This window comes from Toxotes jaculatrix, chromosome 6 (genome assembly GCF_017976425.1).
Source record: "Toxotes jaculatrix isolate fToxJac2 chromosome 6, fToxJac2.pri, whole genome shotgun sequence".
NCBI classification, from domain to species: Eukaryota; Metazoa; Chordata; class Actinopteri; family Toxotidae; genus Toxotes; species Toxotes jaculatrix.
In genome coordinates this window covers 13,200,408-13,223,533 of record NC_054399.1, presented here as the reverse complement: position 1 = coordinate 13,223,533, position 23,126 = coordinate 13,200,408, and the positions used below count along the sequence as shown (strand labels likewise).

General features: G+C 40.0%; 2 protein-coding genes across 2 annotated transcripts; both read left to right on the top strand.

The window, feature by feature from the left end:
* Positions 1 to 1,943: 1,943 nt before the first annotated feature.
* On the top strand, positions 1,944 to 6,052 carry LOC121183351 (protein ANKUB1-like). The gene is made up of 6 exons (XM_041040391.1): positions 1,944 to 2,033; positions 2,383 to 2,526; positions 3,837 to 4,053; positions 4,293 to 4,407; positions 4,543 to 5,463; positions 5,971 to 6,052. The coding sequence occupies exons 1-6, from the start codon at positions 1,944 to 1,946 to the stop codon at positions 6,050 to 6,052; spliced, it is 1,569 nt and encodes a 522-aa protein (XP_040896325.1).
* Positions 6,053 to 7,290: 1,238 nt separating this feature from the next.
* ppp1r2 (protein phosphatase 1, regulatory (inhibitor) subunit 2) lies at positions 7,291 to 22,099 on the top strand. Its single transcript, XM_041040742.1, has 6 exons — positions 7,291 to 7,646; positions 14,989 to 15,096; positions 15,604 to 15,687; positions 18,611 to 18,705; positions 20,034 to 20,228; positions 21,031 to 22,099. Exons 1-6 carry the CDS (start codon positions 7,516 to 7,518, stop codon positions 21,048 to 21,050), a joined length of 633 nt encoding a protein of 210 aa, XP_040896676.1. The 5' UTR covers positions 7,291 to 7,515; the 3' UTR covers positions 21,051 to 22,099.
* Positions 22,100 to 23,126: the final 1,027 nt, after the last annotated feature.

The window sequence follows — 23,126 nt, the reverse complement described above, 5'->3', positions numbered from 1 at the left end:
TCCATGCAAACAAAAGTTGATAATGAAGACCACATTTAAGCATGGATATACTTAGAAATCTGTGCTCATGTTGCTTGGGGAAAGCACGAGACCAGTTTCCTTAAACAGCAATAAAACAATGGTACTTTTGTAGAGTGGTAAAACGCCACGATATTGAACACTAAACAGTCACATCAAACCACCAGCAGAGTGAAATCAATGGAATCAGTCACGGGTAGTTATTTTTACCATGTTGAATGGTACTTAAGTAAAAGTACAACGTCATCTCTGCCAAGTGTACAGGTGAAACTTGAAGAAAAAATTTATTAGGTTCAAAGTTCAATTTATTCATTCATAAAATCAGGGAATTTACAGTCTCTTTCCTTCCTTATCAACCAGAGGTCGTTGCAGAACATAGAGAGATCCATACAGTAAAACCACAGAAAATAAACATCAGACTACACTCCACAGTAAAAAAGAGTTAGACTAAAAGAACCATTCAAACATTGGCATAAAAGTAGATCTATAATAAGAATAACACACTTGAAATTGAGATGATTAAAAACTTAGACTAAAAAATAAAAGTTAAGTGATTTTAAAAAATTGCTATATTTTTATATTTAGTTTTCATTTATGTTCTGATTTGTGCACAAAGAACGGAAATCATCACAACTTGTGGATCTTGCTACGAGCCAAGACTGAACACAAAAACACAGTGGACAGCTTCAGACTTTAAAAGGTCAAATGCAAATTAGCAGCCCCTTATAAAACTTTATAAGAGAACCATAAAAGTCTACCAAAGAGCATCTCAAATTACTGCAACACTCTTTCAACACAGAAACCAGTGGGTAGTCCCTTTGTTTCACAATAAAAGGCAGAGAAAAGAACTGACGCAAGACTGTTGGATTTTGTAACTCAGGTCTCACTTGCTAAAACTGTACACACTTTTAAATACAAAATACACTATATTTTGGAAATAAAAACATTGAAAGTAGTGATTCTGAACACTGATCACAGTCATCTTAGCAAATGACATAGATCTACCTCACGTGGTAATGTTAAAAGAATCAAATACCAAAAATATTGGGATCCTGATGCACATTGCACATATGGCTGTGTAAAATACTTTAAGGCCTATAACTACACCAGAACACTGTGACTATGAGTCCTGGCTATGTGACAAAGTCTAATTGTTGCTGTAAAAACAGAGGCAGGTCTGGTGCACACATGACAAGAGACAATATCAAATTCCAGTTTTGTGGTTGAATGACTGTTGTCACGTGCAACACAGCATTTTATCATGGTCTGCAAATGCTGAGATAGATTTCTTATTTTTAGTATACACTGTACTCAGTGTACTCGGCCTGTATATGTTTGGGCCATTCCTGCAAAGTCATTTGAGACTTCTTGCAATAAAGAGCTAAAATAATAATTAGACTGCTCTTTCACATAAAATAAACTTGCATATTTATGATGGAAGCTCAATTGCGGGTGTGTTTTTCTCTTTTTTCATTAGATTTCTAAGTTTTTTCAAGTATAACCATCTACATTTTCTCACTTCTTTTAAATTATTTCATCTTAATGTCTTGCGCTTTGAAATTTTAATATTTAACATCATTTGAAAGATTCTACACTTGTTGGGGTGAGAAAAATGTCCCTGTTAATGAAACCTTTTGAAAACCCAAATGGATTAACTTTAAAAACTCAGCAAGTTAATCCATTTCAGTACAATTAACATCTCAGAAATATTATTTTTTTTGAAGACAAATATGAAATCCTTTGCATTTAAAAACATTTGGTCGACTTGTTAGATCCCAAAAGTACTTGTGCTTTCCCAGACTCCCACCCAACTCTTGCCCCTCCCCACAATGACTCTTGCTTGTGACAAACACCCCACACACACTCCTCAGTCTGATCAGAGCACCACTGATTAGCCAAACAGACGAAGGACGGGTGTCCTGACCATGAGGGTCTTCGTCTACTTTGAGGACTCCTGTGAGCCTTTTGACATCCCTCCAGATCAGACCGTGGGGGCCATGAAGCAGCTGGTGAAGGTAATAAAAGTTCCACTCAGGGCCCCAGGGCCTCAAATGTTAATGGATCATAATTTCTTCACAATTTTCTGACCTGAAAACCTGTATGATGATTTGAAGATATTATTAGATGGATTATTTGCGTCTTCAGTATAGTGTTGCGTAGTATGCATTGCAAAATATTTTATATATGTATTTGCATGTGCATGCACTGAAGATGACACAGACACAAGACTGTCACTGTCAGTGTGTTAGTTATTAGTTATATTACATGTCAAGAAAAAGCAACACAAGATTTTTTTGTTTCAGTTCACATGCTTAGTTTCTTGGTCTGTACTTCCTCATGGCTTCGATCCACTTGTTTCTGTAGGAAAACTTTCTTGTGCAACTCTCAGATGACAAGCAGGCCTATCACTATCTGGAGCTGAGCTATGGTGGTGCTGCCCTGCAGGACAGCTGGGCTCTGTGTGACGTGGGCATCACCAGTGGCAGTGTCATACGATGCCTGATAAAGGTACTAAAACATCATAAGCGTTCAAAGATTTGAAGCTGTGATTTACAGTAAAAACAATCAGCTTACTATGATGGGACACAAAGTCCATCTTTGCTTTGCAACAGTATTGGGGTTATTGGGGTTTCATAAAGTTCATTCTTTATTTTAAAAACAGATTGTTACCTTCACGGTTGGGAGGAATGTGTAATTAATTTTTTTTAAACAAGTCAAATGTTAGATGAAAGCAATTCTCCACCTATACAACCACTACTCCTGAAACTGGTGCACATTTAGATCCCTCCTCAGCAGCACCTCAGTCGGGTGGATGCTTACTTTCACAAGAGCTTGAACTGCCTCTTCCTCTCTCACTACACACAATCACAATGACAATTCACTTGAAAAACTCATTGTACTTCATTTTTGTGGTTGTTCATCAGAAACATCATTTTCACAGTGAGTGAATTTAATGTCAGACTGGTGCACTAATATGGAACAAGATGTTCCCATGTGAGCAGCAGCTTGCAGGGACATGTGTTTATGGCTGTCTGAGATCTTTAGTTTGTCCCCATTACTTGGTTTTTATTATTAGGAGTCATTCCAAGCTCATCACTAGGCAACCTTGTGTAAAAGTTGACAGCAGTAAGTGTGTGTGTGTGTGTCCATTCTCAGCTTATGTCATTATTTAACATCCGCTCATAAAAATAGCTGTTTTCTACAGGTCTGAGTGAAAGTGTTTCTATCCAATTTCACTCTCCAGACTTTTTATGTCTTGGTCTGGGTCACTTTGCTTTGATGTTTCACATGTTCTGTTTATTTCAAAGATACATGTCTGCCCACTTAAATGAGTTTATATGTAATGAGTCAAAATCCTTTGCTTGCAAGATGGTAAATCCTGTACAAAACTTTTGTAGATAGATCCACATGCATTTCTGTTGATTCTTACAAATTAGTTTTAATTTTGCAAAAAGCCCTTCAGGTTTCTCTCTGCAAAATTTACTTTCTAATTCAGTACATACCATATATTAAAATCTTTCTAATAAAGTGGCTCTTCATTTTATGTGACTGTACATAATGTCAACCACAGAGTGGCAGCAAACTGCAAGATCATTACATGATGCCTCTGATAATGAGACACCATATAGCATTCCTTTTTTGCTTGTGTACTACAGATACCGGTTATAAAATGAGATTTAAAAAAGCATTCACTTGACACCCCTTCAGAGGGATGTGACTTTTTCAGATGAACACAAGGACTGATCTTGTCACTTCAGTTACTTCCAGTTATGTCCTATTAACTGCAAGGCCACTGTGCTACTATAACTATTTTTCAGAGTGAGCAAAGGCCTGTGATGTACGTTTTCAATGCTGTGACAGGAGAAACCTTACCAGTCATGGGAAGTCACGCTCTTCTGCATGTGTCCGTTGATAGACTGAAAACAGTGGTATCCATGCAAAGCGGCCTCCCTGTCAGCGCCTTCAGACTGAGCATGCTTACAGATGTGCAGCTCTATGACTGCAATCAACTGCAAGACTATGCCATTGAAGAGGGTAAAGTGTGTTTTCTGCTGTGTGACTGATGTGTGTAATTGATTTAGTGAAAGGTTAGAGATCTTGCATCTTCTTGGCTTATGACAAACATAATTACTTTAAATTGTATATTGTACACAGCCTCCACCTGTGCTGCAGAATGAAGCTTGATATGAACTGGGTGTTAGGTATAGAGAGCTGCATTTTTTGAAAGACTTTTGAAATCCATGCAGTTTTTTATTTTTTTTTTTTAAACTTAGGCATGACTCTTCGTTTGGACACATGGGATGGGTGGGTGGAGTTCCTCCAAGGTTGCCTCCTCGGCCACAGATTGACAGTCCAGAGCCACCTATCAGAGGAGAAGATTGTGATGAGGTTTTAAATTCCTCACAACAAAATAAAAGTGTGACAGAACTGCTGTTTTTCCATAATAAGACAGAGTAAGATCTTACAAGCATTACAAACATTTTATTCAGCTTACATCAAGTGAAACTTTCCTCTGTCTTCCAGGTTTCAGCTGAGGGTAGCACTGTACATCGCTGCCTCTTTAGGCCACCTGGATCTGGCAGGCTGGCTGCTGGAGAGAGGGGTGCTTGCTGAGGAACCAGTGGGAGTCCATCCGTACCGCCAGTGGTGCCACCAAACCGCCCACCGAGACGCTGCAAAGTGTCCCATCCATGTAGCTGCAGAGAGCAGTCAGCTCCTCATCCTCAAGCTCTTCATCAACAAGAACCTTTTGACCTTGGCGTGTCGGGACCCTGGTGGTCGTGACCCTTTAAAAATTGCCATTCAGCATGGTCACAGGGATTGTGTGCTCTACTTAGCCAACAAGCTATGCTCAGTAGTATCCCTGCCAAATATGTCCCTGCCCATGCGCATATACCTCCAGATGAAACACTGGGTAAGTTTGGGGCAGAAGAGAGTGGTCTCCAATCAATGCCAGTACACCAGTGCTCTATATAAAGACAGGGTGGGACATATGTTGCTGGTAGATGGCTTCAACCAGCCACACATGTGCTCCAGATCCAGGAAAGCTGAGACCAAACCAAGAAGAGGAATCAGAGCCAAAGCTTTGCAACACTTACCACCCATCAGCAACTTACTCTCAGTATCATACCTCCCCTCCAAAAGGTCATCACCCAACCTACCCAGCCTGCAGTCTGTAAGCCCTGGTGACTATAAAGAGAAACAGCAAAGGTGGAAGCAGCATAGAGATGATGGCCATTCTGATAAAACAAAGGAAAGAGACCGCATTGTTTGCATGGGCAACTTTACGCTCCCGCAAGTTGCAAGAGAAAGCATTCCCAAGCCAGTGTTTGTTGGTTCATCACAAAAATCTTCCAATCTTGTGACTGCATCTCTGGAGTCCCTCTCTCAGCACTGTGGCCGAACACCAAGAGAAAATGCCATATACTGCTTGAGTATAGCCAGGTCTCTACATTTTTTTACTGTATATGTTCATGTGTATGTGTACAGTAACTCACTGTAGGTGAGTAGGTGCTGCATGTATTTTACCATCGAGACATTTCTACAATTACTTCAGGGGTTTCTGTAATTAGACTGAGCTCAGCACTACATTTTACATTTTGTGTTACACGGTTGGACGTGGCGGAAAATAGGAATATCACAAATGACTTTATGGTACAACAGAAGATTTGTTTACCTTATGTGGCATTGTTCCTTCCAGCTTCCAACAGAGGTAAAGTAGAAGATAACAGAAACATATGTGGAGAGATGGCAGCCATGGGGATGATGTGAACTGTATTAATCTGCAGAAACACTGGCACTAACGAAACCACTGACATAAAACTGTGCCTATTGGTTGACTCATTTGTTCACTGTAGTTACATACCAAAATATCACTTAATTAAGTCAATGGTATACATGGTAGCTTCAAATTACTGCCTGTAATGATTTTTTTTTCTCTCTTTGATACAGTAAATTCACAGAGAAACCTTGGTTCAAGCAGCTGAGCATAGCACGGACTTTGATCAGAAAGCAAGTCCACTCCGTGCCTTGATGCTCATGGTTCCCATCAATACAGACAAGGCCCATCCAGATCTGTCACCCATCAGCCCGACTGTGGATCTCCCATCAGCTGCCTGAAACACTGTAGACAATGAAGAATCCTTCAGAGTGACAACTGAGGAGTGTATCTCAGGCTTAGAGTATCATTAAAAATTAAATTAGTCTGTCATTGTGTGTTTAGCCAAATCTCTGCCTTTCATAGCTCTTCATACAAAGGCTGAGTGATAGATGGATATATACACATACAATTTTTTCTTCTTACTCACAGGAAATTAAGTGATTCATAAATCAAATTTTGTGTTGGACAAAAGTCCAAGCAAGGACTGGCTGTAGCTGAAATGACGGGCCTCAAATTGAAATTAAAAGCTAAGAGCACTAACATACAGTATGTACAACTGTATATATACTTAGTTATATTAACAAAATGTGTTGATAAGATCTTTACCATGTAAACACTTGTGCTGGGACCTTTATCACTGATTAAGATGAAAAAAGAAATTTATCATCTAACACTCCAATTTTTTTCCCACTTGGATATCATCGGCATCTCCTTCTATCCCTGAATCACATAAGCCCTTAACCAAATCTATTGACTTTTCTCGCTGCAAGGTGAATTCAGTTAACATCAGTTACAAGTGAAATCAAACTTGGTTCAAAGACAACTGCTGTGTAATTCTTGAATGTACGTCCTGTATGTAGCTCATGAGTTATATTCACTTGCCCCTGATTCATCTGTCCTCTAGCACTCATTCAGTTTTATAGTGTTCATGCGTGTTAGATTTATAAAGACAGGTTGAGTGCACATGAATGACCCAGGGTCTTACTGCAAAGTGTGATGTTGTACTGATATGACTTTTACAGAGGTTTAGAACGTGAAATGAAAGATTATATACAAAGGCACTTTGAGGCTTCTTATTTGGATTTATTTTCTTTTTGAAGCAAGATCGTTGAGTCTCTGAACATTTTCTCTCTTCCCCCAGCCATTCAGCAAAAACTGCAGTTTGCTGCATTTACTGCTGCATTCACATTCATTTTTAAATAAAAAAAACATACCCCAAAATTCTACTGTTGTTGCAGTCTACATTATTCCAGATGAATATACATTATTTCAGTTAAATAATATAGAAATTTCTTGACGCGTTTTTAACTTTGAAATTTCCGAGTACATGAAGGGAGCACAATCGCAAAAATCTCGCGATGTTTGGAGCCCTGCCGAACCTCTAGTACTGCTGTTGCCCCGCCAGTCAGTGAACAACCGGGGAGTAGGCATGCTGAAACGCCAAGATCCTGCCTAGGTTTCCCCTGCGTTTCTGAAAGAGTATTGAATTATGACGGGGAGCGTGTTGAAAAAACGAATCGTTTTTCGCAATTGAGTCGCAGAAATCACAGAAGCAGAAAATCAGTTGAAGAGAAACAGTTGAGTCAGCCAGCCGGTCTGACAGCCAGCGTGTGGGAATGGCAGCTCCCCGGCCGATAAAAGGCATCCTGAAAAACAAGAACAGCGGGACAAACGTCAAATCGCTGCCCGACGAGGTGCCGGTGGAGAATCCTGAACAAGCCCCCGGACTCTCGGAGGATGACCAACAGTAAGTTTTCTGCTTGGCTGTCGCGAGGTTGGTAGCCCGGTAACGTTAGCTAGCTAAACACTTGTTAGCCTCTGTAATGTTACTCCCGTGTCGGGCTAACTAACGTAAAAGTCACCTCTCTGGTTGTTAATGTCAGCCAACAGTGTGTGCTGTCTGTATAAAAACTTTCTGGTTCTTTCTTGCGACTATCAGATGGTCTCTCCTTCCTGATAAAAATCGTGGTAGTATGTGTAACCTAGCGCTAACTTTTGCCTCTCGGAGCCGTTGGTCTGGTTAGCTTGTTCCTTAGCCGTTAATGTGATTATAACGGGCGGTAACCAGTAATCATATTGTTAGTTAGAGACACCAAACTGTAAAGAAAATTCCTCGCCGTCGACCTAACGTAGTGGTAGTTAAAAAAAAACATGGGTAAAACATCGTTAACCAGTGACAACCCTCATGCAGCGATGGCCATAATAGGGCAAATCAACAACAGCTTGAACAGAAGAAGTCGCTCTCTCATGTTCATAAAGCGTTATGTTGAATCAAATATTATTAACCCCGGATTGTCATGTCCTCATATAACCTTGGTTTGATGCTATACCTTACTCTTGATTATATTAGTAAGTTTTTAAACATTGTATCTTAGTAAATTAATGAAACACCCCTAATCAAGTTTTGAACACCCTCAATGTTCGTTACATCTGGAGCAGTGAGCTTTCTGTTAATTGTACTATCAAACAGATTGAAAACATAACTTCTGCGTATGAATAAAGATGGACACTGCTAGCATGCAGTGTATTTATGTATGTATGTAGATTGCAAGGCTGCAAGAAACGATTATGTTCTGATCGATTAATCTACCATTTTTTTTCTCGATTAGTTTTTGGTCTAAAATGTAAAAAACAAAATGACAGCATTTTTTTGTACACTTTTTAAAATGACTGAAAGGATTGACTATTAAAATAGCTACCATTTTGCCATTTACAGTTTAACCAAAAACCACAAATGCAATTTTATGGGATTGCTTGATTTATGGCTTAACATTTAAACTAAAAATTATGCTATGCGTTTGTGGAATTGTGAGTCGTTAAAATTGAGTGTGTAGACAAAATGGAGCTGGGTGTACTCTGAGTTTTATCTTTGGCAAACAAAGACTTGATGTTACATGTGATGCTGACAGCGGTGTTACAGGCTGGTGCAGCAACTGAAGCACTAGTCTGGGTCAAAAGAGGCAGAAATGTGTGGTAAATAAGACTGTTCTAAACTATTATCTCATATACACCTCTGCTCTAGTTCATCTGCAACCAACTCATAAGACTGCTGTTTAATATTCACTGTTACCATTATACCTCTTGTCAAATTCTCTGCTTCCTGAACGCATCTCATGTACCCTTTAGTCCAGACACCTATTAGATGTTTTCTGAAAGGACACCTCACATTGCTCGGCATAACTTCCATCCTGATGCTGGCTAGGGCAGCAGTTTGGCTCATTCAACCACTCACTGCAGAGGACTCTCGGCTGAAATATCAAGTGTGTTCTTTGGCAGTGGAGGTGTCCCAGACGAGGTCAAGAGCATTGCAGGGCAAAAAAAATTGGGGTGTGCTAACAATCACACAGTTTAGGGGCACAAATATACTCTATAACAATTTACCAAAATGCAGATAGTGAAAACTTGTCCAGCACCGCTAAATCAACTGTTCTTTTGCTTAAAAATGACATCTAATGCATATTAGTGGCCATTTAAAAACAATTATGATTAATCTGCAATGTTTCTGATCATTTAGATCAACATGCAAGTCACAGCTCATGGTATATTTATTGATATTAAAGTTTCCTTTCTGAAACTGCAGCATGAGAAAATAGGCCTCTGAAGGATGGCAGTTATTGGTGAATACCATTCCCAACAGTGAATCAAACTTTCCTGTGTTGTTGCAAAAATAATATTGTTTTGAGTGACGAGGAAGCAGAGGATAATTTGCTTTCTAGAAGGATTCTGTGTACATCCACGCACCAGATCTACCGGCTTCTCTCCCTGGAGCCTTGCCTGCTCCTATGCATTATCACTGACACTGACATGTTCACTGTGGCAGCGAGACATAACGCCCCAGATCACCAGCCCCTGTTAAGTCATTGGAATGCTCTGCTTTCCCACATCCAACTTTCAGCCTCCTCTGTTCACCCAGGAAACTCTGGGTGATGCTGTTGAATTAGTTTGTATTCTTGCCAATTGAACAACGTGGCTTCTTTTGAATTATCTATTTAGGAGAAACCATACATTATCTTTTATTATAAAGTAATCCAGTCATCTCTGCTTTTCTAGTATGGGGTTTGAGGGATGATTTTGGAATGGCATGATTTGGACAAGAATTTTTTTTGCATCATATTTATACTGTAGCTGTATTTTTAGCTATGTATGTCATGTGGGAACACATCTGTGAGTAACTGGGTAACAAAATACCTTAGGCAGAAAAAGGATGCAGGCCTGTTTAGGAAGTTGTCTCATACTTAATGCATTGCTGGTTCAGATCCCATCAGGCCTTTTCAAAGTGCCCTTGAGCAGAATGTGTATCTCCCTGCAAAACACATCTACCAGTATACTTTAAAAACAGAAGCTGGGAACTATTTAAAGAAAAAAGAAAGCATTTGTCAAAACATGTTGCCAACAATCAAAGCTTAAAATATGTTGATAAAAATAAACACTCAAACATATCAGGGCTTTTAAGGCTTTACCAGAATTGAACTCTGTCTGATTCACAGTCAGGGTGATGAATTAACACCACCCACCTGCCAAATGCTGTGAGCTGGGGATTCAGCCTCCTGAGCTGGGCACTACAATTAGTTGAGTTTTTCAGAGTTATATTAATTTTTTCATTCATTTAAAATTAGATCTAATACATATTAGGAGCCATTTGTAAATAATCCTGGTTGATCTACAATGCTTCTGATCATTTAGCTCGTGTTTGCCATACTTCATGCTAGCTGGTGAAAGTTGAACGCTGAATATGTGGTTTATTCTCCACCTGCTTCTTCCATGCCAGCAGGTCCTAGACATTAGCAACAGTCCTCTCTGAGCTGCAGTATGAGGAATTAGGCCATTCCCAACAGTGAATCAAGCTTTTTCTGTGTTGATACAAAAATAGTCTCCCTTTGAGTGACGAGGACGTAGAGGAAAAATAGTTTTCTGGAAGGATCTTTTGTGTATCCAAGCACTAAATCTACAGCAATGAGAAGAACAAGATCTGACCGTGCTGTACCATCCATGCTGCCAGTGCAAGCTCTGTGTTTAAAGCAAAAACACACTCTCTTGTCTGTACATACTCCTGCACTGACAGGTAATATGTTTTTATTTGGACATTTTGCTTTGCTTTTATTTTATTTTTTTTTATCTAACTATATTTTTTTAGCTCCTTACGCACAGTTCAACAGTTATTTTTTTTATAAGTCCATGTCAGTGTTTCCAATGTCAGCCTTTATGCATTATACTTAAAAATTTGACAAGAATCAAATAGTAAGGCACTGTGCATACAGACAGATTCTGCTGAAGTGGTTTTCAAAGAAGATTGGCAAGCTTTATTTCTACCATTAGTCAGGACAGCACCACTCACACTGAGCTTGACTACAGCCCAGACATGTTTTCCTTATCAGCTTCAATTGTGTGGAACATATCACGTTGCCTTCTAGCTCATTCTACATTACCCGGAGGATATCCTGAACAAGCTGTACAAATACCTACCACCCAGAATTCATTTGGTCTACCACCTGTCCATGTTTAAAAGATTCATCTTCCCACCATAGATTTCTAGTCACAACATAGACTCAGAAGATGGAACACTCAGTGCATACAGTCATTAGAGTGCAGCTCTCATGATGCAGTCTTTTGTGTTTTCTTAGGTATTGGATAAACAGAAATTGTACAGACTCTACTATGCATGAACATTATCTGTTTGTATACCAACAACAGGACATGAACTTGATCTCCTTTGGTATTGTTGGCATTGTATGGCCTTGGCTGCTTTTTTTTGTCCCATTAGAGACTTTGTGTTATCCCTTCAATCACCCACTTCTGTTTAGTTAACAGAGATGTATGAGCCTCACACCCAGTCATGTATAATTCATGGATGCCTCCATGAAACTCTATCTGTTTTGCGAGCCGCATCCTGAATGTGTGATGGGCAGTTTGACTGGCAGACAGTGAATCTCTGACTTTCCATAATGTGGACAGAAAAATACCACTCAGACCATTTATCCTCTTCTGGGCACATCAGTTGAAGTCAGCTGTGGACACAGATAAGTCATCTGGAACTGATAATGCCAGAATCAACAGGTGTCTGACCAACTTTTTCTCTGAAGTCTAGAGAGATGATAGGGGCGTAAGAAACTGTTTTAGTCATAAGTGTAGTTGGTTATCTATCAAATTTCATGCAAACTTTTACCCAAATCAAATTATTGGATCATGACGGTGTCATTTCTGAGATTTATGTGTTTCACTGTAAAAGAAAGTGGTAAAAATGAATGACTTAGACTTGCTAAAATTCATGTCACTCAACTAAAATGGCTAAGTTTGTTTTTTGGACATGGTCATAATTCAGATAAAACATGTTCATTCAGTTGGGAAAGACGGACAGATACAATTTATGAGAATTTCTCCAGTGGCTCAAATAAATTTCCTTCGCTGTTACCTTTGGCTTAATACGTTATATGGTACTAGTATGATAGTTTATGCATTTCGACCAGCTGCTGTCTCCACTGAAAAACAGGGGCCTGCTGCTGTTACCGCAGGTTGCTTCAGTCTGTAGTGGAGAGCACCGAGCTGGACGTTTCTCCACTCCCCTCTGACTGTGCTACCTGATAGCACAGCTCAACTCTCAATGATGACTCACTCTATTTAATGAGTTTTCCCAAAGCGTTATGTTGCCAGCTGTTGACCACCCTCGAGAGATAAGTCACCATCACGTAAGAGATACATCTCTATATTTAGTGTGTGCTAGTGGTTGGTGCTGTCTGTTATTTTTTTCCCATGCAGAAGCAGGTGCATCATCATTGTATTACAGTTTTGGTGATGATTTGTTCTGAATGAGTGAGTGGACTGGAGTAGATTTAAGGGTAACATCAGTTTGGTGGAAATAGAACATGGTTCTCTTCTTCTGAATGATGTAACTACAAGCACACCGGAGTGAAACACTACACACTTATTAACACCTGGTATTGTAACACAAACACAAACACTCTGTGAGATGTTAACACAGAGTAGCTATTTGGTTTTTTTGTGCAGAGAAAATTGCAGGAGTTTTTTATTTGTCAGATCTGAGCTTGCTTTAGAGAAAGTTAATGAATTTAAAACATACCCATAAGGCAATGTTCTTACCTCCGCCAAAAACAAATTCATCCTTGACCAAATTCCCCATAGGAATATATTTGATATTTCAAAATGATTGTCCATCACTGTGTGTATTTTGTCACAGGTCTGGATCTTGATGCAGATTAAAAAAAAAAGAGAGAAAAAACTTTACAGGATTGCTGCATGTAGTGTTGGCAGTTATGCGCTCTCTCTCTGGGCCTCCTAGTTTTGCATGAGTTGCAGTAACACAGACACATCTAGCAATGTAGCCAATTTAATAGAATGACTGTGTTCAGTATATTGGTCAAGGACATTTTATCAGGATGAGCAACACTGGCCTATGTGGCTGCCTATTTACGGAGAGGTTTTTCATTGGGACATCTTCTTCTTGCTGCCCCTAAATCAGATCAGCAGCTAATTATTTTGCTAATGTTTGCTAATAACTAATGTGCACAAGTCTTACCCAAAACCTTTCAAACATCACTTTGGAAAGGTTTATTTCCATAGTGATGTTTGTTCATCCTTACTTTCTGTACAAAACCATTTCCCTCAATCGGTGTGTCAGTTTGAACTGATACAAGGATAGCACCTTTATCATCTGCCCTATTTCTCATTGAATACAAAAAGTTTTTTTATGGATTAATCCTGTTTTTTCCCCCTGATGAACAAAATATCTACACTGTATATTCATGTGCCTTTTCATCCACTTGTGTAGCTCTGTGCTATCTTTTTAAGTAAAGCCAAATACCATGGGAAACTGCCAGAGACAGTGCAGCACCCAGGAAATCAACTTGGTTCAGCTTCCACAATCAAATGAATTGATTTATTGACCAACCTCTTTCACTGTTTCCTGCAGGTAATATAGTAGTGCACGGTATCCCTACTTTCCAGCACAAAAATTTGTGGGGTTTATTTTGTGAAACTGTAGGTACAGTTTGCCACACAGGACAGTGACAGAAAGGAGTATGAAAATTGATTTCTAACACTGTCTGCGATTGGCAGGTTATCTTGGGACCTGAGGACTCACCCTCCTTTGGTGCTCCAAGCAGGGCAGAACAAATTATATGGGTATTTGCAGAATCTTAATGGCTGAGGTCTGTTGTGAGGGATAGAGGTAGGGGAGCTCTGCAGACTTGTAGCAGCAGGCAGAGGATTTAGCCTCTCTGCTCTCCTACCCCCTGGCTGCCTCCCATGATACCCAACCTTTTGTTCCATAAACAAGGTCAGGCTGATGTACAGTACCTTGGCAGGAGAGGCTAGAGAAAGCCAGAGAACTCCCTGGTGCATCTGGATTTATAGCTTTAGGCTTCACTTTAGTTTGTTTGGAAATTAAAATTATAAAAGTCATGATAAAATAAGTAAACACTGTGATAATGAGACAAAGAAAATGTCTCATCTTACAGGACTGCACTATAATGACAGATGTTCTCTTTATCTGTCAGACTAAATTTCTCATTCGGTGCTGATTTATTTTTGGTTTCTGTCCATCTCCTCTGAAGATTTGAGAGGGCATTGAGGATTAGCGTAATTGTGAACAAAAAGCCCTGATGGAGCATGCAGAGGCGACAACCTTATCCGCCAGATGACAATGGAAGCATCTAGGGGATTAGCAGCAGGTGTGTTTCAAAAATCAACTCTTGTAAAAGCAATTGTGCCAAATGAGATTTTTGTTTAACTTTTGACCTTATTCACTCACAGCTGATCAATCTTAGCGCTCACTCAGCCCCTTGCTTGCACCCCTAACCTTGTCACAAAATCAAGTACAATGTCACTTCCTGAAAGTCTTAAGAAGCCAAATTGGTGCCAATGACATTTTAGGGCTTTTTTATGTGTGCCTTCCCAAAATAATGCAGTCTGAGAGGAAACTGGGGCACGTTCGGTCCTAGATTAAATCTGGTCGCTCTTCTCCCTGGAGGATGTGGTGCTGGGTGGGTAGCTGGTGCACAGTGGTCTGCATAAGATGTCTGTCTGTTTGGCCCCCATTTATGTCTCACTGTTTTTTTCTTTGATCCTTTTTACAGGAAGAAATCCCAGAAATGGGATGAGATGAACATCCTGGCCACATACCATCCAGCCGACAAAGACTACGGCCTGATGAAGATAGACGAACCCAGCACACCTTACAACAGGTTAGAGGATTTAGACTAAATTTCACTTTGTATTGATTACACATTTGAAATTCGACTCAGTTGATCCTTGTACTATTTTATATTATGAGCCTTCTGAAGACCTTCTTTGACCAGATTCTTTTGAAAATGTATACCTCCATCCACTTTACAAATATTCCATAACACTACAGAATTTACCTATATGATTGCATAGCCTTTTAAAGCTGCCACCAGTGCCAATTTAAGAGAGTTAGGCTGGTGTGTGTGTTGGTGTTACAGGGATGTCTCAGCAGGTTTGTAATCTAATATGTCAGTGTGCCGCAGGGAAGGTCACCCTTGTTGCAGACTTTTCCTCTTTCTCTCCTCATGGTCCTCTTTCCTGCCCTTCTCACCAGCTTTTATCCTCTTCGCCAACTTGTCTGCGTGACTCTCTGCTTCTGTTTGTGTGTGTATTTCCTTTCCCTCACAATCCTCCCACCCTTGCCTCATTTTTCACCTATCTTTATTTGCTTAATTTCTATCTTTCAGGATGGTGGGGGACGATGATGACGAAGGGGCACTGAGTGACTCCGACAGCCACAGTGGACTTGTAGCTGATGACCTGGCATCAAAGTAAGAATGAAACGTGAATGGAGTGAGACAAAGTGCAAACTAAGTACAGAGGTAGAGAGGAAGGGAGTACACAAGCAGTGACAGGAAGGATGATTAGGTTGGCCACAGTAGCCGTTCTGCTGTCTGTGTAGCTGCTGGTACAGTGTGTAGCATTTTAAATTTTTATTGAAGCAGAAATGTAACCTGGAAAAGGGGGAAAAAATCTTTTGTGCTCTCAGGTGTAACCCATATAAGCCACACCTGAATACACACTCTAATGTCCTTGTCCTCCAGCAAGAATGTGTCATACCAATAACTTACCTATTATATTTGGCGCTCTGTTTTTCCACAGTCTTTTATACTGCACACCCTAGTGGCAGAAGTGCTGTGAAGGTAGCCAGTGCTGCTGTAGCTAGCTAGCATTCAGTTATAACCTCAGTTGTCCAGGCGGAAAGCGATGTCAAGTAGTTCACACACACACACACACACACACACACACACACACACACACACACACACACACACACAGAGTATGTAGATATGGGAGGCAGTGCAGGTAGGTCAGCAGTATACCCCAAACTCGTTAAATTTGGCGTGTTCTCAGACTGCTGACTGAGGAGACTACAGTATGTTTCACTTCAAGTCTGTTTAGTCAGCTGTTTGTACAGGGGGTGATGTGTGAGAATAATGGAAGGAGCACACACAACTTTGAAAGTAGTCAAAAGAAGAGCCATAGTTTTACTAAAATTTGTCTGAAAGTACTGAAAGGTGTCCATTATGATTTCCCAAAGATCAAAAATCTTCAGTTTCCAATCAGAAAGGACAAAGAAAGGCATCTAAACATTACATTTGAGAAAATGACTAAAACAATTAATCTGTTATCAAAATAGTTGAGTAATTGATTAGTGGACTGTTTGTTGCAACTCAACAAAAAATTGCTAGTGAATATATAGTAAAAATGCATGTCTCGTGCTGTGCAAACACACACAAACGTTATCACATAGACTACAAACCATCAGACATGATCCAAACCCATGTAGTTGTCCTATGCTCTGTGTGGAGGTTAGCTGTACACTGTGTGTGGGTTTAACATCATCTGACAGCCTTTCTTTGTTTTCATGGAAAGACTTCCTGCATTTTGACTTTCAGCCACACCAACTGCCGATCAATAAATGCGGGTTTATAGGTGTTTCCTGTCAGACATGAAATCCAGGGAGAAACAAGTGAGGAGAAGCTCTAAATCATACTGGTTGTTAGTACTAACAGACAGGCTGCTCAACCAACATAGCCTTCAATTTTGTGTCTTGAAGCAACTGAAGCATGCTGATGGAATGGAATGGAATATATTGATTTGTATTAGAGACATTTCGCTGTATTCAGGGCATCTTTAAATGAATGAATCCAGATAAAGTTTGGATTCATCATCTTTACAACTACATGGGGAGAGTAAAAAGGTTCAGAGCTACAATGCAGTAAAACTAGAAGTAGCAATAATCCTAGAATATATGTGCATTGCTAAGGTGTTGTCTTCTTAAAATGGCAAGTTGTAATTGCAGGAAATTTTTGATTCCTTTGTCAAAGAAATGGGTCTATTCCCAAACTGTAACCAAGGTTTTGGAGTCAGCTCATCAGAATCAAAGAACAATAGCCTTTTTCTAGAACCAGCTTTTTATACCAACATTCAACAGTCAGAGGCAGAAGTCCATTGTGGGTCAGAAAATGACTGGTAATCTCAATAGAAACACAATGTAGCTACAAAGGCTGTTTTGTTTTGATTAAGAGCGTCACTGCCATGTTGCCTCAACTTGATAATCTCACCATGTGTGTTCTCTGTTTTTGGGAACACACTGAAGAATGGGGGCTTCATCAAAAAATTTGATAAGTGTTCTGACAAAATAACTCAAGAATCATTGTAGGCAAACGGAAGCAAATGTGGAGCAGGCCAAGATCTTCTCATGGTGGCAGCCTCACCCTGAGCCTTTGAACTGAAGTCTTTGTGGTGTTAAGAACTATGCATCTATCACTCAGAGCTGTCTTCTGGATGGTAATGGGAGCTTGAGAAGTATATTTGCTGTGGGCTATCGTGCTTACATAAGTCCACTGATGCAGGAATGGGATGAGCCAGTTTGAGTGTGTGCACCACAGAGAGGATAGTGATTAGCTCCGGGCTTGTAAGTCAATTAGCCGCCTTTGTTTACTTCCACACAGAGTGCCTTCCATTGTTTTACACTAAACCCTCCAGATAGTACAACAGCTGCTCTTTTCCCCTGTCCATCCACTCACAATTCTCTTCTTATCCAACTATGCCTGACTTACCTTGTACCTAATTCACTCCATTACTTACACCTTCTCTCTTCCTTCCTGTCTCTATCACCATTCCCTTTGTAAATCTGATACCATTACTGATGCATTTTCAAACTGTAGGGCAATAGACCGTCTTCTTTCTGGGTGAATCAGGCCAGTTTGTTGGACAGCAGTAGTGCAGTAAAAGGGGAGCTTCCCCGGGGCAGTTCGACATATTCACAGTCATCCGTCGAGCCATAAACCATTATGCCTCGACTCATTTTGTTCTCTGCTGTTAAAGCTCTGTGTGAGTGTGAGAGATGGGGATAGTAACTCTTGTTATTTTTGTCTCATGCATGAGTACTCACACACACTCTCACTGTGCCTACTCTCTCCTCCCCCTCGCCTAATTTCTCTCCATCTGTGTTCTTCTAATGTCTGTTTCTCTCCATAGTAAGCCTTTTTAGAAGTTTTATTCATTTCTCCAAAATGACTTTAGGAGGAGTTACTGCTACTCCCTGTTTCTATTTGGTCATGTGCTCATGTAATATGATCAAAACACAACAGAGGAAGGGCAGAATGGGAATGTAAATACTCTAAAGAAGCAGTTAATTGAAATTTCTTGTACTTATTTGCTGTCTGTTTCTGTCTTCTTTAAAAGGCTGGTGGCAGCTGAGGGTTCAGAGCCTCGCTTCATGAAGGAAGAGGAAGAGAGTAGTGAGGAGGAGGAAGAGGAGCTGACTCCTGAAGAACAAGGTAAACACAGAGATTCTTTTCCTCTCTCAGCTGATCACATCCACACCCACTGGTGCCTTCATCTATCTTGTTTCAGTGGAATAAGATAAGATATTGTTTCAAAATTAAGCAGCACAGTCATAACTCCATGGAACGAGAGAAGTGTATTGTATATCCGCATCCTTGGCTTTCTTTCTTTTTTTTTTGGCTAATAGCAGTGAATATGTCCCACAGTTCACCTGTTTATTTTTACTCTCCACCTTAATACACAATGTCCTTTGCAGCTGTGAGAGTGACTAAATGCAGAGTGACACTCCGCAGTGAAGTGCTGGTGGAGAGGGATCAGTTTGAGAAAGGGCTTGAGTTTTGTGCGTGTTTTTGTGTGCGCATGCTCTTGACCATTCACTGGCTTGCTGTAAGACACACACACACACATACAGAGCATCAGGATGCTTTTGACTGTTTTCTGACCTTGCCCTTCTATGTACACTCTCAGACAAACATGTATGCACACACTTCTCAGATACAGGGTTCCCAGTAGTGATGCATAATAGTTTCCATGCCTTCCAGTTGCACATGTATATGTGAACTATACAGGTAAAAGCAAGAGAACAGTCTAGAAACTGCAAATCCAATCGATGTAATCCAACTGCAGAGCTGCAGCTTCAGCAGTTTTTGACACAGTTCCAGACATGCCAAATTGTGCCACCTATTGGAAGGTTTTAACACCAGTGTTACAGCTACAGATGAAAGCTTAATTTTTCAGATTAAAGTGAATGGAATGGAGGAGGAGTTTTGATTTGATTTTTTTTGTCTGGGATCAACTCAAAATAGACTTGCACAGCCATTTCATGACAACCAGTAACGACCATTTCTGCCTCAGTAACCGGTCTGCAGTTCCAGAATGTAATGAACCTCTTATTTTGAAAAGAACACTTTAGAAATTTTATGCTGCTTAAATATAGACCCCAGTCTATTGGAATCTACTCATGTCATATCTCTCTCTCTTTCTCTTAAACACACACACACACACGCACACACCCTTCTTTCACCTTATTTCAATGCAGTTACTATTCATCTCAAGGTTGTGGCAAACACTTAAGTTTTTTTTAAATCCACTAAAATAAGGCTCATCAGTTCCCTCGCTGTGTCCTGTTTATCATTTTGACCTATTTTAAAGTAAGTAATAAAAACAATAGAGACGCAGGAGGTTTTACTTGGTGTCTACCATGTGTTAGTGATAGTAAGTGAGGATGTAATTTGCCAGCAGCACATTTAACTACACTAATTTCTCCATGCACCCATTGCTTTCAACAAATTAATTAAAAATGTTTATTTCTCCCCTGCAGCCAAAAAGAAGCATTTTCAGATGATGAGGAAGATGCACTACAACGAGGGCCTGAACATCAAACTGGCCCGACAGCTCATCGCCAGCGAATTAGAAGATGACGAAGATGCAGACGAAGAGATGAGGGATGACACAGAAGAGGCGAGGGAGGACACAGAGGAGACAGAGGAGATCAATGTTGACCCACCACAGGAAGGTAAGGAGAGGGAGACTGTGTTCCTGCGCATGTTGGGAATCAATTATTTGGGCAGTTTCCAATCCAACAAGTTTTTCAGTAGTGCGTGGACGGAAGCATAGTGTAGTTCAACTGCTGCTGTGTGCCGCCCCTTGCTTCAGTTAATCACACAACTGCATTAGGAGGAGGTTCTAGCGTTTAAAATTCAGCCCATTATAACCCACTGTGTACATAAGTACAATGTGTTATAATAAAAGTATATACTAATTTTTGTATTTATTTCCTTTTTTTACAGCACTGTGATTTGCTCTAATTTCAATCTAGCAAGACTTCTCTTGACATGTCTACTAATGTTTCTTAACAAAAACTAAGTCTGTAAGCTTTAGACTGGCATCTGTAAGGCTAATAACTATTGGCAACTGGTGTAAAATTACCAGACCCTTGTCAAACTTGAAGTGGGTGATGACTTCGTTTTTTGTTTTGGGGAAGAAGTATGCATGAAATTCAAGAGGAAGCATCAGCAGTTAAACACTGTTATTGAGGTTGTTGTGTCTTGAGAATGAAACATTTGAGTTTAAATCACTTGAGGGCAACAACAAACTTTCTACTACAGCAGCTTTATCGTACTGTAGATGAGAAATGAGACATTGCATGTTTTATGGAAGTGATATAACCCGTTTGTAGTCATGAACTTGTTCAGTCTCCACCAGCTTCTCTGTTTGGAGGATCAAAGAACAAAGAGCAGCTAAGAAATTAAAGTGATATACTTCCTTTTTCTGTCTTTTGCATCTCAAGTTTTCCTGCTTGTCTCTTTGTTCTCCAGCTGATTCTCTGGACTCGTAAATGAGGCCTCTCTCCCTCCTTCAGCCCTGTGTGTCGGCTCAAGATCCAGACAGACAGTGCCACTGCGCTCTGTGTTTCAGTGCTGGACCACAGAGCAGACACAGCTTCACCACCCATATAACACCCCTCAACAGCCAATAACCTCCCGGTCACCTGTCTGTCTCTACTATTCCGTAGAACTGTGCAATATAACCTTCAAACACACTGGGTTTTTTTTTGTTTGTTTGTTTTTTTTACCTCCCAGATTCAGTACAAACACACAAGTGAAGACTGTGTCCCTCCTCTTCCCTCTCCTGTTGCCAAGAATTTTCCCCTCCCACCTCTTCTGGACTGAAGAATATGTGATTCCGACCCTGAAAGGAGGATCAAGGCCTTTTTTTTTAAAAAAACAAAACAAACAAAAAAAAACTGTCGGATAACCAGAAGTCCCATCTGGCCACTCCACAGTCCCTCTGCAGGCTATAGAGCCAGTACGTCAGCCCTGGTGCAAGCCAGGGGAAACCCCATGGCCTCACTAAAGGCATATCTGAGACATGATGACAGTGCTTCTACTGGGTGCCCTTCAGACAGCTTTTATTTTTGTTTTGCTTTGTGACCCACCGCTCTGTCGCATTTTCTTTGCACCTCCAGTACTCATTGTGTTAAAAGTTGGACAAAATGACGATTAATTAGATTGTTTGTTGTTGTTTTTATCCCTGCACTCATCCTGATACACGGTTACATGGCTTACCTGTAATGCTGTGCCATCAGATTCGGACTATTTCACTTTACATTTCATAACTCGCTTTACATTGGCGTAATGGAGTTATGAAATAATGATAATAGGGGGTCTATATATTAATTTCTTCTAGTAAATGATAACGTAGCCTACACAATCTAAGTTTCAGCATTTAAAAAAAAAAAAAATCTAACTTTGACATCATACAACCAGCAATACATACTATTGAGTGATACATGTATGTTGTAGTAAGCAGTACAGTATGGCTTTAAGATCGAGTAAAATAACAGATTTTAAGTATTACGTTGGCATTTTGCTGACTTGGCCTCAGTACAACTTATTTCCCTCTTTACAAGCAAGAACACCACACCAAACCTCATTACAAATTCTGGCTATTTTACAAACATGTATACCTCAGAATCAGACTAAAGGCCTTTTCTAAATTGAATCCACTGATAAATTTGGCACGTAGGTTGTCAATCAAGAGGCACTTTTTTTTCAATAAAAACTCAATATTGAAAATTTCATTGCATTTTTTCCCTCCTGTACATGAGATTACTTTGTGAAAAAAGATAGCAAGACAAGTTAGTCCACTGTTAAAAAATGTTCAAAGAAGCTGTGTTTTTCCTGGTAATGATATTGGCACTTAAGACATTTTAGTTCTTTTAGTTCATAGGAGGGACAGTACTGAAGTCCCACATCTGAGGTGTAACACGTGCTACTGATTAACAGGACAATGTCCTGTAGAAAATGGCTCCTGTCTTTAACAAGTTACAGCTTTAAGCACTAGGCTCTCATGTAGATCTGACAAAGAACCAGCGCTCACTGTGCCCTCGCTTAAATGATTTGTGTTTGACCTCTCATCACCTGAGCTTCACCAGACAGGGTCCGTGAGTAAATTATTGTGAGAAAGGTACAATCATCTAGTTTGTGTTTGATTTCTCACCCGACTTACATGACATGATACTTAATTATTAACTGATCTACTTAAGTGTCTTGTACGATGCAGCTTGGGAATGTCAAAGAAAGTTTTGTTATTGATGCTACTGACTTTAAAGAAAGAAGATTTCGGTGGAGTTAAACCACTAAGGCTTGTTGGACACATTTGTGGGATTTTTGTAATATTTGGGGTTCCCTACAAGTGTCTAGAAAGTTGCTACCAAGTCTTAAAAAATGTTTTGACAAAAGTATTGAGGAAAAACGTTTATCCTGGTGCACCCTAAACCTTGCGCTTAAAATTGTCGTTGACTGAATTTGTGGAGAATTATCCACACTCTATGATTTTGCTTGACAGTTCAACAAAGAGCCGAATACCCTGCAACAAACGTATGATGTGAAAAGTACATAGGGGCCCTAAG

Bases quoted from the DNA above. Each gene is read 5' to 3' on its own strand.
- ppp1r2 (XM_041040742.1), top strand. From the start codon at position 7,516: ATGGCAGCTCCCCGGCCGATAAAAGGCATCCTGAAAAACAAGAACAGC. The intron at 15,097-15,603 runs GTTAGAGGATTT...TCTATCTTTCAG, and splicing joins CCCAGCACACCTTACAACAG to GATGGTGGGGGACGATGATG. The intron at 20,229-21,030 runs GTAAGGAGAGGG...TTTGTTCTCCAG, and splicing joins TGTTGACCCACCACAGGAAG to CTGATTCTCTGGACTCGTAA.
- LOC121183351 (XM_041040391.1), top strand. From the start codon at position 1,944: ATGAGGGTCTTCGTCTACTTTGAGGACTCCTGTGAGCCTTTTGACATC. The intron at 4,408-4,542 runs GTTTTAAATTCC...TCTGTCTTCCAG, and splicing joins GAGGAGAAGATTGTGATGAG to GTTTCAGCTGAGGGTAGCAC. The intron at 5,464-5,970 runs GTCTCTACATTT...TCTTTGATACAG, and splicing joins TACTGCTTGAGTATAGCCAG to TAAATTCACAGAGAAACCTT.